This window comes from Artemia sp. Qi Xiang Cuo, chromosome 14 (genome assembly GCF_049724085.1).
Source record: "Artemia sp. Qi Xiang Cuo chromosome 14, ASM4972408v1, whole genome shotgun sequence".
Taxonomy (NCBI): domain Eukaryota; kingdom Metazoa; phylum Arthropoda; class Branchiopoda; order Anostraca; family Artemiidae; genus Artemia; species Artemia sp. Qi Xiang Cuo.
The window spans coordinates 67134138-67155934 of record NC_142807.1 but is presented as its reverse complement, the minus strand read 5'-3'; the positions used below and the strand labels follow the sequence as shown (position 1 = coordinate 67155934).

The following is a 21797-nucleotide window of genomic DNA, read 5'->3' as shown; positions in this document are numbered from 1 at the left end:
CAATGTCCCTTCCGCCATGAAAACTTCCTTCATGGAAAGATCATTCCACATAACCCCCGACCCACCCACCCCCCAACTACCAGAAACAATCCCCACTGAAAACGTCTGTATACTTCCCAATAATCAATATTATATGTTAACATTGGGTAAAGTTTATAACTTTCAGCCCTCCCCCCGGGGACTTCGGGGGATTAAGTCATCCTAAAGGACATAATTATCATATTTTCAACCATGCTGAACAAAATGGCTATCTCAAAATTTAGATCAGGTGACTTTGGGGAAAAAAATGAGCGTGGGAGGGGGTCTAGTTGCCCTCCATATTTTGGTCACTTAAAAAGGGTACTAGAACTTTTAGTTTTCATTCCAATAAGCCTTTCTACAATAGTGCTGGACCACTGATTCGGTACGGTTACCCCTGAAAAAAAAACCAAAAAAAAACCAAAAAACACAAACCAAAATAAAAAAAACACGCACCCGTGATCTATCTTTTGGCAAAACATGTAAAATTCCACATTTTGTAGATAGGAGTTTGAAACCTCTGCTGTAGGGTTCTCTGATACGCTGAATATGACGGTGTGATTTTCATTAAGGTTCTATAACTTTTAGGGTGTCTTTCCCCCTTTTTTCGAAAATCCGCCAAATTTCCTCTGGCACGTAACTTTTGATGGGTAAGACTAAACTTGATGAAAGGTATATATTTGAAATCAGCATCAAAATCTGATTCTTTTGATGTATCTATTGGTATTAAAAACCCGTTTTTTACCCCGTTTTTTACCCCTTACTTACAGTTCGTTACCACGAACTGTTTGATAGCCAAACCTTCTTAAACTTTTTGGTGCCTTATCTTTTAGCTGAATTTTGATGATTGTTTGCCTAAATTTTTTTTCTTCTTCAATTTTTTTTTTTTAATTTGGCACCCGCTACTGCCAAAAATTGCAGAAGTTCATCTGGAAGTCATTTCAACACAAACAGATCTGTGTTTATTTTCTAAGTTTTTAAGACACTTCTGGTGTCTAAATTCCTCTTTTTCACGTTCCTTAGCACTTTTCAACAAAACTATAAAAAAAACTGAAACAAAAGTTTCAAATTTAGAAACCCTATTTTCCACAGGGGGGGGAGGGTATTTTCCAAGGAGGAGGTATTTTCTGCGGGGGCTACTTTCCGAAGAGGGGGGGTATTTTTCATGGGGGAGGGCATTTTTGGGGGATACACCTCCCCTTACGTTTCACTATATTCATTTATACTATTTTACTGTGTTCATGGCTGTATATTTGGCTTTAAAATACACTTATTTGTTTATCTAGTTAACATGCAGAATAATTATTCCGAACAAAATTTGCACATCGATCCGCTATACTTACCCCCCCCCCTCCTAACGTGCAAATTTATTTCTAAAGTAACGAAGAAACTAACAAAAAAACGGTGTATTTTCGTATTTTACGCAGCGTAAACTTGAGTGAGTGGCGCATAATACACAAGTACCAAAATTCCACCCCCCTACGGAATTAAAAAAAATAAAACTCAGATAAAATTCTCAAATTTGGAAAGCCTTATTTTCCACGGGGGTGTTTTTTTTTTTTTTTTTTTTGGGGGGGGGGGTATTTTCCGGGGGGGGGGGTAAGCGCCGGTTACCATATATATATATATATATATATATATATATATATATATATATATATATATATATATATATATATATATATATATATATATATATATATATATATATATATATATATATATATATTATATTGGTATTAGATTTCAAGGTTCGACATAAATGACTATAAAATTTGGTAAGATGACAAGATTTACCACAATGTTCTCTATTTTTAACATTTTAATTTATAAATCCTTTTTGTAATAAAAGCAGAAGCATTTGGTTTTCTTCCACATTTCTTGCTTCGTTCTTGAATTTATAACAAGTTGCAAACCCATCTCGAAATTAATACAATTCGATGTTACTACTCGTGACGATAATAGCAGCTAATTAAGGCAGAACTAACCCTTATTGAGTGCGCTAAAACTTGTCTTGGCAGGAAGAGGGGATGCAATGACGATTCCGCCTTGAACAGTGATGGTGTAAAGGATCCCTAACAAGGGCCATTTTCTACACCGTTGGCTTTATGGAGTTGATTGATTCAATAAATGAACCATGTGTTTGGACCTAAAAGTATACCAGTTGAGGCATCCCTTCGTCCACACATAGTATACTAGAAACTATGTTAGTAAAATTTACTGGTGAAGCATCTACTTGTCCACAAACAAGATTACCAAAAATAGAAATTACTTTCAAAGATGCTGCCTACATGGGTGGTCCTAGCTTCTTCTCTGGGGGGGGGGCGATTCTGTGATGAAGAGTGAGGGGCTGAAGTTATATTGGCAGTTCACAAAACCTTACATTGCCAGCAAGTTCTATCATACCTATGAAATCTTTATTAATAAGTAACCACCAAAAATCATAAATCATCAATAAGCTTCAGCATTAATCTTCTTGGATTAGAGCTAAAATTTCCAAGACATTATGGATAATTGCTTCTTGTTTAACTTTTATTCTGTCATTCCAGCTGTTTATTTCCAGCTTTTTAACCATCTACCTTTTATCAACTGCTTTTTTAACCATCTACCTTTTTCCAAATGCTTTTTGAACCAAATCTAGTGTAAATTTCAAGTTCTAGGGGGACAGCTGCCCCCCCCCCTTCCGTACATCCATGGATGCTTATACTGTTGGCTAACCGTTGTTTTTACGAGTGCAATTTTAAATCATTGACTAATAATTTTCCCGATCCAATATTTACATCAGAAATTACTAATTCCAAATAATGTGGGGTGAAACCCTCCAATATATTTGAATTTAATCTCAAAGTCCGCATTTAAGATCTTATTTTAATACTCAATTACTGTTTTGTCATTACAATTTTGAAGCATCTGATCAGATCTTAGGTTATTTCAAAGAGGAAGTAAGAAGTATTTGTGAAGCTGGGTTTTATTTCGGACATGTTTATTGAACACGGAAATGAAAAGATTACACTTGAGATGCTCATTTCAAAAGTAGTTACAACATGCCCCAGGCAACTTTGCCCTCACTCCCATATATACAAATTCAGGGTATATATCAGGGGAAGATCATATCAGGGGGAGGGGTGGTGGTAAAGTTTATTTCTGATGCAACGAATGTTAAATTTGGATTCAAGATGAAATTCTGACGAGTAAGTGTAAACTTTATCCCCCCCCTAAAGTGCAAATATATACCCCGAGTTGGTATATATAGGGATGGAGGTAAAGTTCATTTGCACCTAAGTTATTATTATATTCGGAAAGAGCATGAAAAGGAGTCGAGTGGTATGTTCACTTTATTTGTAGGTCAATAATATGAACTGCTCAGTATTTACCGCCCTAAAAAAATACTAAAAGCTAATTTAAAACAATCGTAAATACTTATTCACAAAGCAGTATTGCTTCACTTTGGCCCCCCCCTCCCTATTCCTCGTCCCAAAGTAGAGGCCTTTCTATAGTCATTCTATGACAATATTTTTTATAGCCTAAAGTCAGAATAAACACTCCAATAAACTTCTCTTAATAATAGGCAACTTTTTATTAAATAATTTAGATGGCACTAAAGAGGCGAATAATTGAAAATCCTAACATGTGATATATTTTTACAGATTCGATTTAAAAATGCCTAGCAAATCTTGTACCGGTACATTAGCAGGAAAAGGAGATTTGGAGGCGGAGCTTCTCAAATACAACCAATCTCATTTGCTCAAGTTTTATAACGAACTGTCAGGAGCCGAGAGAGACCAGTTTCTACATGAAATTGCTGAGTAAGTATTAGGCTATAGGCCTATGCGTAGACCAGAGTCATTTAAAGGGGGAGGGGGTTAGCTGGGCAAAATGATGTTTGTGGCTATTCCCACTTTATTCAAATTTTCACTTTTATTTGGCTTTTTTTGCTTGTGTTTGAGTTGGAAGGGGAATGCTGTAGTCTGGGCTAATTAGTTTTTTCTGGGTCCCACCAACCTAGGAATAACTCTGGTCTAGACTGTAACACTGGTCTAGAAATTTAGTTTTATACCCTAGTGTAAAAAACTTCATGGGATTTTAAGGAGTATATATTTGAGATGGTTCCTAAATTTTTGATTTACTGAGGTTCACCAGTTTAGGTAAATTTAGGGATATTTTAATGAATTTGTTAGCTAAAAGTTAAACATGGAGTTAGGGGTAGGTAATATTCTGGTTTAGAATGTGCCCTCTTTAAAGGAAACAGTTAAATAACATGTTTTATTTATTTATAGTGTGCATAAACTATATGCTAAATGAATTTTCTAGGCAGCTTCCTAGAAAAAACTGACATTTCCCCCACTAGGTATCAGTTTAGTATTCCCAGTCTGCAGAAGGAAATACTATAAAATTCTTAAAAGTACTTTAAAACATTCAGAAATACTTACTAGTTGACCCCCCCCTAAGGTCATTTATATTCACTGAAATTACAGCAGACACAGCAAATTTTCTATATTCCACCTCTTTTTCCAACTTAATTTTACAGCAAACAAGCAAGACAGTAGCAACAATCAGTGGGAAGAAAAGATTCAGAATACAAAAAAAATATTGTGTAGATAATCAGGAATGTATGATTGACAATTAGGGGAGGGGGTTTGAGGGTATAGCATATTTGTTACCCTAAGGATTCATATAAGTAGTACTTTAGAATGTTTGGTAAAGGTGTAGAATAGGGGCTGTTAAGAAGGAAACAAGTTAAGTAAACAATTCTTACTTCATAATATACAGAAGAATTATAGCTAACACATTTTTACTGCAGTTCTACTTACTTTAAAAGAGATCAAAGAGAAGAAATTTGTCATTGCCTACTTACATCAGGTTTTTAGAAAAATGACAAATGAAAGACTTTTTTCTGTCTCTTAATGCTATGAAAAAACAGTAGGAAAGTATCAAACAGAAGACTTCTGATTACCCAGTACTTAAAGAATTAATAAAAATGTCAAGCAAATGATTTTTTTTATTTTGATTTTGAGATTAGGAACATAGAAAAAGTCAAATAGATAATATTATTTTTGTGTTTGCATTTAGCTTTGAGAAAAATATCAAATAAAACCTTTTCATTATCTATATTGTTTTAGCAGACACTTCTCATTACCTAGTTATATTTGGCTTTAAGAAAAATGTCAAAGAAAAGACTTTTTTCCATCTCATAAAAATGCTATAAAGGGAGCAAGAAAATGTCAAACCAAAGATTCTTTCTTATTGGCGTTTATGTAAAAGTTAATAAACATATCAAGCAAACCAATTCTTTTATGTTTTTGAGATTAGGAATAAAAAAGCCAAATAGTGTATTTTAGATAAAAATCAAAGAGATAAAGAATACTGCGTTAGGTATTCTGAAAAATGTCAAATAAAACTTTGTTTTACAATGAAGTTTTTTTTTCTCTATGTCATGTTATGAAGAAAGCAGAAAAATTCAAAATAAAGACGCCATCCTCATTATATAGTTCATTGGGCTTCAAGAAAATTGTCAAATAAAGGAATTTGTTTTATCTCTTAGTGCAATAAAAAAAACAATGCAATGCCAAACAGAAGATACTTTTCCAATTGTCTAGTACGTAAAGAATTAATAAGATGTCAAGCAAACCATTTTTTGTTTTCTTTTTGAGATTAGGAATAACAAAATTCTAATAGATAATATTATGGGCGCCCATAAGGGGGGGGGGGGGGCCAGCCCCCTGGCTTAATGATGCTGTCTTATATTTGTATTAAGTTAAAAAACTTTTTCCACAAAATAAGTTTTTCAAAGAAAAGCAAAGAGCTCAATTAAGCCAAAAATGGGCAGAAATAAAGTCAAATAATCTTTCAAGCATAAAACTAGCCTACCATAAATCACGATCAACAAATAAATGAAACTCAAACGAACAGAAATTATATTAAATAGCTGAGTCAAACTCAAAACGCTCAAAAATTAACATTACTAGGGCTGACAACCCCCTTGCCTTCTAAAGACCAGAACATAATTTAGGCTTTGCTGAAAAAAAAAAAAAAAAAAAAAGAAATGACCATGGATTGGCAGTTTAATATACCTATACTGATATTTATTCCTTAAAGTAAAAAAAGTAAGTAATAAAAGTTCTTTGCTTATTTAAGCAAAAAAAGTGAAAATATTTAAACATATTTTGTTTTCAGTAAAGCACAAATTATGTTCTGGTCTTGAGAAGACACGGTGGTTATCAGCCCTACTAATATAAGGTTTTTTTTAAATAGAGAGGGTGGTCGTATAAACCTTGGAGGGGGCTCATTTAATTGGTAATCAGAAGGTCTACTGGCCTTTTTAACAGTCAAAAGTGATTAGAGGTCAACCAGCCCCCCTCCTCCATACATCAATCATTTCCCCAAACACATCCAATCATAAGTTTTTAGATAGCCATTCTGTTCAGCGTAGTTGAAATGTAAAAAAATTATGTCTTTGAGGATGACCCCCCCCCCTCCCCACGTAGCCTTTGGGGCAAGGGTTTATGTTATGCCCTGGGGGCATATAAAGTTTTTATAGAAATGGTGGCTGTATAAACTTCAAAGAGGGCTCATTGGACAGCTAGTCAGAAGTTATGGTGCTCTTTTTAAGAGTCAAAGTGATCAGAGTGCAAATATCCCCCCCCCCCACACACACACTTGTCGTATTTTCCCGAAACGCATCTGACAGAAATTTTAAGATGGCCATTTGTTGTTGTAGAAACTTCAAAAAGGGCTCATTTGGTTGGTAATTGAAAGGGCTAGCGCCCTCTTTAATAATCAAAAGTGATTGGAGGGCAACCATCCTCCCCCCCCCACGGCCATCATTTCCCCAAACACTTCCCATCAAAATTTCATTATAGTTATTTTGTTTGGCATAGTTTAAAAGTCCAGAAATTATGCCTTTGAGGATGAGAATCCCCTCACAGTCCTCAGGGCAAGGGTTGTAAGCTATACCTCGAAGGTATTTAAGGTTTTTATGGAAACGGTGGTCATATAAACTTGGGAGGGGGCTCATTGGATTGGAATTGGAAGTTGAAGTGTCATTTTGAAGAGCAAAATTTGTCAAAGGGCACCTATACCCCCCCCCCCCCCACACATCATATTTTCCCCAAATGCATCTGATAGAAATTTTGGGATAGCCATTGTTCAAAAACTGTTCAAAGATCTCATAACACGGCCTTGGGGTTGGCACAAACCCCCAGAGTATGGGGGGGGTAAGGGTTGTAAGTTATGCCCTGGGGCATGTAAGGTTTTTATGAAGAAATGGTCTTGTGAACTTTAGAGGAAGCTCATTTGATTGGAAATACATAGCCTAGTTCTAGTTCCATTTTACGAGTCAAGCGTGACGGAAAGAAAATAGCCCCCCCTCCCTGATATCCTCTTTTGCCCAAACACTTTTGATCAAGATTGTGAGATAGCCATTTTGTAACCAATAGTCCAAAGAGAATATATTAATGTCTTCAGTAATCAAATATAAGAAATATTTAGGCGGACGTTGAACTAAATCAAAACAAACTATTAGCATGTGGACTTTCAGAAAGGTGACAAAGCAATATCTCAAGAACAAATTCAAAATTCAACTTAATTTATTTAGCATAAAAATACAAACAAATTTACAGCAGCCATCTACAAAAACCCAAAGGTTTGTTTACGATGGATGCAAATCCATTATTATAAAGCTCTACATCCACATAAAAACTATCTCTTTACGGGGAAAAATCAAGTTAGACCTTTAAGAGTAAGTTGTGGGGGATTTTGAAATAGCCAGAAGGGACTATGTGTTTACTTTTAATACTACAACTACAGTTACTGTAACTAATGACGCTAAGAGTATTAAGATGAAACATTTAGGAAATGTTTAGGGGGCGTCCCAATTAAACAAAATAATTGTATACATGCAGGTTTTCAAAAAGGCATAGAAGCAATATCATAGGCTGCTCCACTATATAATAGCTAGAAATATCACTGAAACATTTAAAGAAGCTAATTTGATTCAAAATTAAAAGTTTTAGTGTCCTTTCTAAGAGTAAAAAGAGATTGTAGGGCAATCAGCCCGTCTCTCGAGCTGATTTATTCCCCAAGCACATCCAGGCAACATTTTGAGACAACTATTTTGTTCAGCATAGAAGAATGGTCCAGCAACTACGTCCTTAGGGATATTAGGCATGTCAAACCCCCAACAATATGTAATTGGCCCATCATACTATATGACCAAATGCTGCTTTAAACTAACTCAAAAGGCATTGTGTCTGCGGTTTCCAATAAGATACTTCAGCAATATATCGAGAATGACTGGGGGTATTAAGAAAATGACCATCTCAAAATTGTGATTGGATATGTTTGGGGAATTGATCGACGTGGGGGAGGGGGAGCTGGTTGCCCTCCATGAGCTCTTTTTGAAATTCCAATGACAATTCTTTCTATAAGAAGTGCCCTGGTGTAAAAAAAGCAAACAACATATTGTGCCCACATCGCTCTTTACTTAGGCAGTGCTATCGAGTTGCCTATGATGTTTTGTCTTGGGATTTCAACTATACAGCATTGGGAGTGCCGATTAGACCAGGTGACCCCCCCCCCCCCCCTAAAATTCATCCTATGGGCGCCCATGGATAATATTGCAATTGTGTCTGTATTTGGCTTTATGAAAAATGTCAAATAAAATAGTTCTCTTCTCTCTATCTAATGCTATGAAAAAAAAAAAAAAAAAAAATCAAAATGAAGACACCATTCTCATTCTTTAGTTGTATTAGGCCTAAAGGAAAACGTCAAATAAAGAACTTTTTTCTGTGTATTAATGCTATAAAGAAAAAAAGAAAATGTCCAACAGAAGGCACATATCTGATTTTTTATTACTTAAAGTATTAAAAAAATTGTCAAGCAAAAAACTTTTTCATTTCGTTTTGAGATTAGGAATAAAAGCAAGTCAAATAGATAATATTGCTATGGTGTCTGCATTAGAATTCGTGAAAAATGTTGAATAAAATCGTTTTATTCTCTCTATCTAATGTTATGAGGAAAGCAGAAATATTCAAAATGAAGACACTATTCTCATTATCTAGCTTCATTAGGACTTAAGGAAACCGTTTCATTGATTACCTTTTTTTCTGTCTCTTAATGCTAAGAAAGGACTTTTTTCTGTCTCTTAGTGCTATAAAGAAAACAAGAAAATGTCCAACGCAAGATACATTTCTGATTGCTTAGCACTTAAAGAATTAAAAAAATTGGCAAGCAAATAACTTTTTTATTTTGTTTTTGAGATTAGGAATAAAAGAAAGTTAAACAGATAATATTGTTATGGTGTCTTCCTTAGGCTTTGTGAAGAATGTCAAATAAAACAGTTTTTCTCTGTCTATCTCATGTTACAAATAAAGCAGAAAAATTAAAAATCAAGACACTATCCTCATTATCTAGTTTCATTAGGCCTAAAGGAGAACGTCAAATAAAGGAATTTTTTTTGTCTCTCAATACTATAAAGGAAACAAGAAAATGTGTGACAGAAGATACGTTTTTGATTGCTTAGCACTTAAAAAATAAATAGAATTGTCAAGCAAATAACTTTCTCATTTTGTTTTTTGAGATTAGGAATAAAAAAGTTAAACAGATATAATTGCTATGGTGTTATATTAGGCTTTGTGAAAATTTGTCAAATAAAACAGTTTTTTTCTCTCTATCTAATGTTACAAAGAAAGCAGACAAATTCAAAATCAAGCCACTATCCCCATTATCTAGTTTTATTAGACTTTAAGAAAAATATCAAGTAAAATACTTTTTTCTGTCTCTTATTTTTAAAAAAAAGCAGGAAACTGTCAAACAGAAGATACCACTGTTATTACCCACTACATAAAGAATTAATAAATGTGTCAAGCAAACCAATTTTATGTTTTCTTTTTGAGATTAGGAATCCAGAAAAAGTCAAATAGGTTCTATTGTTATTGTATTTGCATTAGGCTTTGAGAAAACTTCAAATGAAATACCTTTTCTGTCTCTAAAGAAAGATGGAAAAAGTCAAATAGAAGATGCTTCTCATTGTTTAGTTGTATATGGCCTTAAGAAAATGTCAAATAGAAGATTTTTTTATGTCTCTTAAGGTTGTAAAAACAAATAGCAGCTTTAAGATAAGAAATATAATGCTATTGCTGGCTCTGATGCTAGAAAAAAGAAGGGAAAAGTCAAATTGGAAGTAAATCTGTGCTTTCGTTTTTTTTACTATTAAGAAAGCAGAAAAAACGTCAACAGATAGTATTGCTATTGTATATGCATTAAGGTTTTGGAAAAATGTCAATTAAAACAGTTTTTTCCTCTCCATCTCATGCTATAAAGAAAGCAGATAAACTCAAAATGAAGACACTATTCTAATTATCTAGCGCCATTAGGTTGTAAGATAAAAGCAAACCAGTTTTTTACTCTCCATATATGATTACCATTCCGTGTATGTTCAGTTTTAGAAAAATCGGCAACAGGAGTTTTTTAGTTGGGCTTGTCTTCATCAACCCAGGGGATTGCAACGTCATATTTTGGCTTTGCTTTGGACTATGACTAGATTCTGGCATAAGGTATTTATATCTGGTGATTGAAAAGAGTAAATTCTTTGATGTCCCCCCTTGGCACCAATAGGACTTTATCAAAGACTTTGTACTGCATGCATCTATTAATCTAACATAAGCATGTCAAAACAAAAACATAACATAACAAGACATAAAACATAAACATAACAAAAACATAATATTGCTGTATATGTAACTCATTATAAACCTTCAGAAAACAACAGGGTTTAACATGGGCGTAGGCAGCATATTGTTTAGGGGGGGGGCAGTCGATGGTGTGATGGAGGGGGAGATGAAGTTATGTTGGCATGGGCGTACGTAGCTTCTTGCCTAGGGGAGGGGGCAGCCACTTCTGTGATGAAGGGCGGGGGGGGGGAGCTGAAATTATATTGGCACTTCACAAAACCTTACATTGCCAATAAGTTCTATCATACTCATGAAATCCTTGTTAATAAGTAATCACCAAAAATTATAAATCATCAATATGCTTCAGCATTAATATTCTTGGATTGCAGCTAAATCTTTCCAAGACATTATGGATGATTGCTTCTTGTTTGAATTTAATAAATTTGTTTGAATAAATTTCTGTTTATTTCCAGTTTTTTCAACCTTCTACCTTTTATCAACTGCTTTTCCAACCATCTGCTTTTTCAGCCATATCTAATATAAATTTGAAGGTCTAAGGGGGGGGGGCAGCTGCCCCCCTGCCTCCCCCTCCCTACGCCCATGGGGTTTAACAATAGGTTTGCTTGATGTATGGGTGCAAAAAGTTAAAAAATATTAGCATTACAACTTATTGATTGGGGAACAAGTAATACAAATCTAAACTAAACATTTTATTCTAGTGCTTTTTACCATTGTCTATAAGTTTACATGTGAAATCTAGTTCAAGAATCTTTTCCAATGATTTTAGTATGTCAGCTAAAAATAAATCTTAGGAGTATTTATCCTAATTAGCTTATTGTGAATTTCTCCCATTAGTTGCTTTAATGTTTTATTCTCCAAACTAGATTGCTATTCTGTTAATGTTGAGCTTTACAAAATTAGGCAGCAGAGTTTTTTAATGGAGCTAATTCTCATTTTGCCTCCATGCTTGCAAGATCACTTTTTGCCAATTTTGGCTCCAGGTATTCCGCCTGGAGATTAAAAGACCATAATTAAAAATTAACAGTGACAAAGACCACACAGCCTTTCCATCATACAAAGTATAAGAAATTAAACTATAAATTATTGGAGACAATGAACAAATCTAATATTAAGTGAATATTTCGGCTATATGACCAATAGCAGTCCTCAGCAAAATATAATTTTAAAACAAAGAAATCAAATAGAAGCTGACTCAGAAACACACCATTAAAATATTTCCTGCCCCAAAAAAAGTTATAGAAACGTATCAATGCATTTCTTAGCAAAATGTTCTCAGAAGTCTAATTTAACAATTATGGACTTGGAGATACGCCTAACTGGTAATCCATACATTATTTAATAAAAAAGTTTCATGACTCAAATGTGCTGACAAATGACTCAAAAGTTCAGCCATGCCTCCTTGTCTCAGATTCTTTTTGGCTCCCTTTTTCTATGATCTTTTTTAGCTATTAGTCATACAGCCGAAATATTCGCTTAGGTTATAAATTAGTTTATGCTTACTGCCTTCAGTTAATTCCTGATTAACCTCATAGGTTTTGTGCTCTAACATTTACAAGGTTGCAAAACATGAAACAATTTACTCACCAAGTTATAGACAGGATAGTAGTTATAGATATAGATAGGTATAGTAGTATATGCAAAGATACGTATACTAAAATAGGTATAGATATTGTAGGATAGTAGCTATAATAGGATAGTAGGATAGGATGTCAGTTAAAGATAGGATAGTTATTTTTGTTCTTAAAATAAAATGTATTATACTTTTCCTAATTCTTTCTGACGTCTTCATTTCAAATTTTATTCAGAATTTTCTGATGTCTTTAAAAATGTGACATTTTTTGGTTTCAATTTTATAGGGAATTGGTCACGCTGCTTGACACATTTGAAATTATTGAGTATCTTACTTTTGGAAGGAGATCAAATCTTGTACAAGACATTTTTGTTTTTATTCACAATAAGAGTAGGTGTAAAGCTGTCATTTAACTCTTTGTATGTATGATATATAAAAGTTGAGCAATGTTATTTTTCTTTTTTTAAAAGATCCTGGCTATTTACTGTATTGTAAACAGTGACTATTTTATTTCATTTGTTAAAAAATATTTTTAAAGGAAAGCAAATAGCAATATTGAAACCTTAAACAATCAGAATTAAAGACATTCGAAAAGTCAAGCATAAACTGAACAAAATTATTGTGAATGAATAAAACAAACCCCAATGAACAGATATTAAAACGAATAATAAAATGAAGCATAAAAATAATATTTGTTATAACAGATGAATAATTGAAACTTTAAATGAAACAAAAGTCTAAGTGAAGAGTCAAATAAGACGTATCACGAGCAGAAATGACTTCAGATAAGAGCGATGCTACCGCCCCCTCAAACCATCTAACAACTCGAGTGTTATTGGCGCTCTGGTTCAGTCAAGGTGAGACACGCCAGTTTTTGTGTGCAAATTAAGTAAGTCCACAGCTTGATTACGCTAAGTTCATTACGCTAGTTCATTACGCTAAGTTAGGACTTGAATCGGTTTTGCATCTCGTTGCCGAAATCCTTGAACTTGATCATTTTTACATCTGATCAGGACTTACTCGTTTTTGCACCAGATTTTGGACCTTTCGTTTTTGCACTAAACCAGGACTTACCTAGTCTTACGTCAAAAGCAGGACCTTGTTTGTTTTTGTATTCAGTTGGAATTTGGATTGTTTTACCCCTAAGTTGGACTTTGGGAGTTTTGCTCTGGGTTATGGAAACTCCTTGATTCATACTCAGCCGGAATTACCTCGGTATTACAACGAGTCAGTCCACAGATTGGAAACACAGACAATTGTATCTTTTTCACATTTTATTTTATTATGTTTTTCTATTGCAGAAATCAATGTGTCTGATTTCAATCCTGTGTATTCCCTACACTACATGAAACTTTGCTATTGTTATCTTTTTATTGCTTTCTCTGTAATAACGCCTCTTTGACTTTTTTTTTTGCATTTTAAATAATACAAATAACTTTTAATATTTTAATCTGCTGAATTTTCTGTAATCTATTAAAACAAAGTATAATTTGTTTTTTGCTTCTTCTTACTTTAAGAGTAATTGACAGCACATTTGTCTGCTCCATATACAAGCTGACTTGTTGGCACGCTAGACTGGAAATCCTTTGTCCGAGAGGTTCTAGTCTTAATCCTAGGTTTCTAGTAGTCCTAGGGTTCTAGTCCTGGTGTCACTTGTTGTTTGGTGTGGAACAGGGGTCAGTGGCTTGACTCTGTATGCTCATCCAGAGTCGACTGAGCTCTAAATGGGTGCCTGGAGAAACTCGGGGAAGGTAAACTTGAAGGGTGTGTGAAAGCACAGAATAGCTGGCAAAGGAAATCAGCACTGCCGGCAGGGACTGTTAAATTCAATGCAGTATTATTTACATTTTTTACCATATGAAAAGGGAAAGCAATTAATATAATCAGCCGTGGGACCCCTAAATGTATAAAAATCCTGTTTTTTTTCAGGTTTTGGTATAAATTGCTTTTAAAGTAAACGAGAATTCTGTATTTAGCATGCCAATTGTGATCGAAGTTAAAAAAAAAACTTATTTGGATAAAAAAAATTTGCAGCATATGCAGTGGAATTTCGCAATTATGGTGCCATTTGTATGTAGAAACTTCTATGCATTTTTAAAGTTGGGAACATTTCATTCCAGATTGAATCTTGATGAAGTTACCGGATATTTTAAGGATGCTTTTCTCACGACAACCAAAATTGCTGAAAAAGTTGATGATAGACTGGAGGCTATTCCACAGGATCTCTATGGCTCTGTTGTTCGCTCGACAAAAGAAGAATTAACTGCATATGACAAAATAGGTATTCCTGGATTCACATTAGTCTACCAAATTAGCCAGTAAACAGTTTTACAAGAAATGTTCATTTAATAAATACGTTAATATTAACTATTCATTAAAGGATTGAGCCGCACTTAGGACCAAAAAGCTGCAGATGCTCATTCCAATCAGCACTCTGTTCAAAAGGTACACTCCTTCCTCGCTTCAATAGAGTGTTCACTTCCTTTCATTTTTTTTTATAACCACTTCCCATTGGTTTTTAGGACACACTGCTTTTTATTTGGAGATTATTAATTATGTCTGATTAGTAAGAATGACATTTCAAAGCTAGTCTTTAGTCGCTTCAATGGAGCCCTCACTTCCATTAAAGATTTTCTTATTTTCTTATAATTGTAATATTAGTATACCAGTCATTTCATTTTGTCTTCAACCTCCCCCCACTAGGACCAATGTTAACATGAAGAACAAAATATGAAATTATTATTTAAAAATTAATATTGTTTAAACATCTTGCCCTCCCCCGCCCTCCGTTAGGACCGTTGTTAATGTGAAGAAAAAGGAAGAAGAAAGGCTATCCGACAAATATATTATGCTGTGGTGTAACTGTTTTCTTTGGAAATGCTTGTGTACAATTGGACAGCATTTACTAGATTAAAATTTGTTATCATCAAAGATGTCTGTGTCTGATGCTACTTTCCAATTTGAATTAAAAAATGACAAGAAGTCCCTTCAAAACATTATGAAGAAATAATTTCCCCTTTTTCTCTAATGCCTTATCTTGGTTTGCTGCTTTGTATTTCACCTCGGGTGTGATATCTAGTGATCGCACCAGCTGGCAGTTTATTTTTTTTCAAGCTTCAACTAATGGATTTCAGTACTTGGGGAAACACATGCACAAAAATTAATTTGAAATTAAAATGAAATTGATGAAATGAGATTAATTAATTGTCCTTTCTAGGAATGTATTCTGATCCTTACCTCTAAAATGAGGTCTCTAATGCACAGAGGGAGTCCTTATAATTGAGGAAAAAATTATTATTTTAGAAAACATATTTTATATTTTTTAATATCTCAGAGAAGGCTCTGTCTTCGTTTCTCGTGTCCCAGGATAATCGTACCTGGTTATGATATCAGATCTATGTTTATTTTAACATTTGGTGTCTCTGTGAATGCGTATACTTAGCTATAAGTTAATTTTAGTGCGTTATTCTTTTTACTCCTCCCCTTCCTCCGAACAAACTCGTGTACTACTCACTTTTTTATGGATTGATATTAAAGTTGTCATGTTGTGAGATTAAAGTTTTAATTTGTTTTTAGATTCAAGTTTCAAAGAATTTTGTCTATCATTTCCTTATTTCCTTTATTGTTCCTTTATTCTAGGTCTAGAAGCCGTAAGTAAAGGAGAAGTCGGTGTTCTCCTTCTTGCTGGAGGTCAAGGCACTCGTCTAGGAGTGAACTACCCTAAAGGAATGTATGACGTTGGCCTAGCCTCTGGGAAATCACTTTATCAACTGCAAGCTGAAAGAATTCTCAAGCTGGAGAAGATGGCGTTTGAGTATACAGGTCGTAAGGGAACTATTCCTTGGTATATCATGACTAGCGAAGCTACAAGAGCCTCTACTTACGAGTACTTTCGGAAGAATAAATTTTTTGGACTTGATGAAAAGAATCTAGTCTTATTTGAGCAAGGAATGCTGCCATGTTTCACCTTCGAAGGAAAGATTATTCTTGAAGGGAAGGGAAAGATATCCAAAGCCCCAGGTTAGTTCTACTGAAGCTAGCTTTCTAAAGTTGAAAGACTTTCGTTGCACTTTGGAGGCAACTGAGAGGATCAGAAATGAATGCGATGCTTCCTCGTGTATCTCGTTTCGGATATTTTGTTAGCTTTTAAAGAAGGTGAAATTCAGTGAACTTTAAATTTTTTTAATTTTAGTGACATAAGGAACGAATCAAAGTTTCCCTTTTTATTCCACTTTTATTCAATAATTATATTTAGTTTCCCATACCAGCTTCTTCCAAAATACAAAAATTTCTGTAATATTTGAACGTTTTTCTGAATACACTTCTTTGAATTTTTTTTCTAAAGACACTTTTCTGAATGTATCTTTCCCCACACTTGTTTAGAAGTAATTTGAAATTAATTTGTCTGTAAAGATTCTTCAAAAGACACTTTTTGAGATATTTTTGAACGGTGGGGTTCGATACGCGGAGGCCCTCCTTAGAAAGTCCTCCTTGTGTATTCAAGTATTTCTTCAGTCTTTTAAACAGATGATTAATCTACCTGCTACTGCTACTACTTAGATCCCGACCATCCTCGTTGAACGTTTTGGGGCCACTTTGTCCTGCTAGCTCATGCGTAAGGGCTCTGTACATTATTCTATTAGAAGTACTTGATAACTTTTGAGTCAAATTCAGTCGAAACCAAAGATCTATATCCATCGCTGTTTAGCCTATATTCATAATAATAAATCAATTTTCCTTTTTGCTGAGATATGACAAATAAATTTGAAGAAAAGCAAATAAATTTGATCTCCTTTTGTTTATTACTTGTTCCTGAACTTAGATATTCCTGAACCTAGACGAACACTTTTTGATCCCTGTACAAAAAAATTGACTTTATGCATCTAAGTTAAGAATAAGATATGATAACGTGTATTTCAAGCCAAAATGTGGCCATGTACACAAATAACACACAAGATTAAAAAATTACAGCACTCGTCACAATAATAAAGAAAAAATAAAGCAAACCTGCCGTCCGGGGCACTTTTCCTCCTCTCAAAAACTTTCAATCTCGAACGAATCGGAAGGCTATTAGATCTTAGCTGCATCCAATATGTAAGGTATCTAGACGGTAAATTTAACTTAAAGTGAAATTCCTGACCATATATTATCTTAGCCTCATTATAATACCTTAAAGTTTCCGAATTCTTAATCTCCTCACCCCATTTCTGTATCGTCTGGTCCTCCAGCACCCGCTTGATTTCCTTGTCCAACTGTAATTGTTGACTAGTTGGTCCAAGGCCATCATTCCATGCGAAAGAAAAACCTGTCTTATCCAGTACCTCTTTAACTTTAAAAGGCCAAGATCTTTTCCTAGGTAGCTGAAGTAACTCATCATATGCAGCCTTCAGTAGCCTATCACTGGGTAACTGTACAACCCTTAGCCAAAATTTTATCATTTAGACTGTCCTATAACTTTTAAGAGACCACAGTCCAAGGTCTCCTTTAAGAAACTGGGTATGGGTCATTCTATGCAACCCTACAATCTCTTAAAATAACGTAGCTAAACGCTTTCTAACTGGGCAGCGTTCTCATGTCCCCAGATCTCTGCCCCGTAATGGAGAATCCGCATAATCTTAGGTAAAAAAACCCTCTTATGCAAAGACAAATTCTTTATTCCACTAATTTTATTCCTGAAACGTGAAAATTTTGCAGCTCTTCCCCTATTTAACACTTCTTTAATATGAGAACTTCATCCACCATTACTTTGGAAGATATAACCAAGATACTTTATTTTTTCAACTATTTCTATTTGTTGTCCTCCAAATACAAATATATTATCTATTTTTTCTTTCCTTTTACTGAAAACAACCACTTTAGATTTCATAGCATTAAGCTGTACCTTTTTCATTTTGTAAATATTCCTCAATTAAATAAAGTAATATCTGAAGCTCCCTTGCCGACTTCGCCACCAATGCAGTGTCATCCGCAAATAATAGCACCGAAAAATTAATTTTTCCAAGACACAGCTTTGGAGCCCATTTTTTTTTCCAGAAACTCCACCATATCATTCAAAAACAAACCGAACAGCCTCGGGGACATGGCGCTGCCCTGCTTCACTCCTTTCTTAAGGTCAAATAACCTGGAAAATCCCGAACCTGCAACCCTGACCATGGACTTAGTCCCAGAATACATACCAACAAATAAACGAATAAAACTTAAAGGTAGACCTACATCTCTTAACACTTTTCAAGGAGAGCTCTATCTACATTGCCGAATGCCTTTCTTAAGTCTAGAAACGCAACATACAGCTTATTTCTACCTGATCCATACTTCTCTATCAGTGCACTTAACACAAATGCTCTATCCGACGTACTATACCCTTTCCTGAACCCCCCTGCTCCTCTTTAATTACCCCATATCCCTCCAACCATTCATTCAACCGATTGTCCAAAATCTTTTCTAAAATTTTACTAAGTGCAGGCGCTAATGCTATCAACCTATAGCTATCATGATCACTAGGACTAACTTTCTTAAATAGAGGTACCATAATCAATACTTTCCATAGGGAAGGCCATACATCACTACTTATAATTCTATTAAAATAATCCACTAAAACTAGCAAAAAAACACCAAGAAACCTCTTTAACAAAACTGCTGGTATACCATCTATTCCTGGCCCTGATCCTCCCTTCATCTTCTTAACTACTTTCCTAACTTCATCTAAGGTTACCTCCTTCACCAACTCATAATCTTTTATTGATTCATCATCAAGAAAACTATTTTTCCTTTTCATATTTGGTTTCTCTGACACACGAGCACACTCATAAATCACAAAACCCAAATCTTCTAAAATTTCATCTATATCTCTTGTTTCATCATGCAGACTCTCAACTTTCTCAATTATTTCAGGCCTCAAAAACTCCTCATTCATCAACTCCAGTTCCTCTTTACTCCCTTCCCTCTTTAAAAACTTCCCTTAAAAATAAAGATCCTTTGTAATCCTACTAGTAGGACTATCACCTTTTTTATTCCTTGGAACTCCTCTTCCAAGGCAAAGCTTAATCACAACTGGTAAGTGGTCAGAGCCTACGACCCTAAGAACCTTGACATCAACTATCAGGGCCACGAGCTCAATACCAACCAAAACATAATCAATTATACTAGGATTTGTCCCCGACAGACAGGTAAACTCACCCTCCTCCCATCCTCCCATCCATGGCTCTCGCGCCGTTGAGGCTGCAAGTCATTCTATCCTAGTTTAACTTGTTCAGTGCCTTGAAATACTCCTCCCTTTGCGATGAAAGTGGTATTAATAAAAACTGTATTAATAGTGCTATTCTTTGTGACTGAGGCTGCTGCTGAAAACTGGATTGATCAATGCAAAAAAGGTACTTTCATTTCTTTTGCTGGTTTGGCGCCATCTGTCATAGCCACACTCGTCACACTAAGAATTTATAAAAATATAGATGACATTCCCTTCGTTCGCAAGCGAACAAGAAGAGGACGCAGAGGTGGCAGAAAGAAATTTAAGATTGACGTGTTAGTCACCTACGGACGATTGGCCAGCCAAAAGCCTAAGCGTGAGAGGTGTTTAGTCTCAATCCCGCGCGTGAGCCTACCGCCCTGGCTGATCCCTGACAACAATGATCCTACCAATGATTTCGGGTCTGATTGTCCTCCAGTATTATCGCCGCAGGTTCTCTCTTGTAAACACCAACTTCCCAACTTCCTTCTGAGCAATGTCCGCTCACTAACGAATAAAGTAGATGAGTTAGATGTCATTCTACGTCAGAATAATATCCATATCGCCGCAATTACCGAAACATGGCAGCTCGACGAAACTAGTAGAAGGATAGCTGGTTACAAGGTTTTCTTGAAAACTAGAACAGACAGGATTGGCGGAGGTGTTGCCCTGTATGTACGCGATGATATCCCCTGCAAATATTTAGATAACTTCAATGACCCTAACCATGAAGCAATCTGGGCATTATGCAAGCCAAAACATTTACCACGAGATGTCTCTTGCATCATTATTGCAAGTATCTACTATCCTGAAAGTGCCAAGAACAGACGGCTGTTGGTATCCTACCTTCAGTCTACGTTAGACACATTACGTCAGCGGTATAGCCGCCCGGGCTTCATAATAGCTGGTGACTTCAACCAAACAAAGAAACAATGGCTTGCTAATACGCTGGGTATATCACAAGTGGTCAAGATACCCACCCATGTGACCGGGAGTACCCTTGACCTTATTCTTACAAACCTTGCTCCATATTACAAAGACGTGTCTTCGAACGGGCCATTGGGCAAATCGGACCATCACACTCTGCTGATGAAGGCAAAAAGTGAAATCAGGAAGCTTAAGAAAATAAAAGTACTCCGGAGACCTATCACGAGGTCTGCTATTAATACGTACGGAATGTGGGTCGGTACTCACTGCTTCAGCGAAGTATACAACGAAAGCAATGTCAACAGGAAAGCAGAAATATTTCAGTCCCTACTCTATGAGAAATACTTAGAAGTTTTCCCGGAAAAGCAATTTGTCGTGAGCAAATCTGACAAGCCCTGGATCACTCCAAAAATAAAACAGCTGATTCGCAAAAAAACCACTGTAAGGCAGTCAAGTGGTGACGCAACGTCGTTACGATTATTAAGAAACAAAATCGTTAGCCTTTGTTGCGAGGCAAGAAAGTCCTTCGGAAAATCCCTTTTGGACACTGAAATAAAAAAGGATCCCCGTAAATGGCACCGTCTAGTGAGGCAGATTGCTGGAAAAACAGTATCATCCAGTATCCGTATTCTGAACGATGATGGGTCACTCGTGAGTGCAAATGACGTCAACAATTACTTTACTGACATTTGTACATCCTTTCCTGCCCCAACTAACACTGAAATAGAGAATCTACTGTCAATATGCCCTGACGAAGGTGAAATCGAAATAGTTGAGTATCAAGTTTTCAATGAGCTGAACAAGTTGTGTCCATCCAGTAGCTCTTTTCCTGAAGAGCTACCTATAAGGTTAATACGAGAGTTCTCTCTTTTCCTTGCCAAGCCACTTGGACACATCATCAGCGAATGTTTCGCCCAGTCAACTTTCCCGTCGTGCTGGAAACGCGCATTTGTGCGTGTTATACCGAAGACTAAAACACCCAAATCTTGCAACGAGTTACGACCGATATCAATCACATCTACCTTTGCAAAAGTCACCGAGTCATTCATCCTGCGTGAATTGCTCAAGCAAACGCGGGAAAACATAGACCGTTACCAGTATGGTGGCCTCAAAGGTTGCAATACCTCGATATACCTCGTGCGCCTAGTTGACATTATCTTTAAGTGGCTTGACAAGGGCAGTACCTTCATCGACCTAGCTCTCGCCGATTTCAGGAAGGCATTTGACCTGATTTGTCATCTTACGGCAACAAAAAATATGCGAGCTATGGGCGCACAGAAGCGGTCTCTTGCATTAGTGATGAGCTTCCTTCAGGACAGAATGCAGTGTGTATTTCCATTGTTTGAAGGTGACTTGATCTCATACT

At 35.6% G+C, this 21797-nt stretch overlaps 1 protein-coding gene across 1 annotated transcript in view; it reads left to right on the top strand.

The window, feature by feature from the left end:
- Positions 1-21797, top strand: part of mmy (UDP-N-acetylglucosamine pyrophosphorylase mmy) — a 156515-nt gene that overhangs the window by 8625 nt on the left and 126093 nt on the right. The window contains exons 2-4 of the mRNA XM_089100434.1: positions 3666-3824; positions 14400-14560; positions 15919-16299. Coding sequence (XP_088956560.1) covers positions 3679-3824; positions 14400-14560; positions 15919-16299 — 688 coding nt within the window. The 5' untranslated portion in view covers positions 3666-3678. The remainder of the gene's footprint in view (positions 1-3665; positions 3825-14399; positions 14561-15918; positions 16300-21797) is intronic.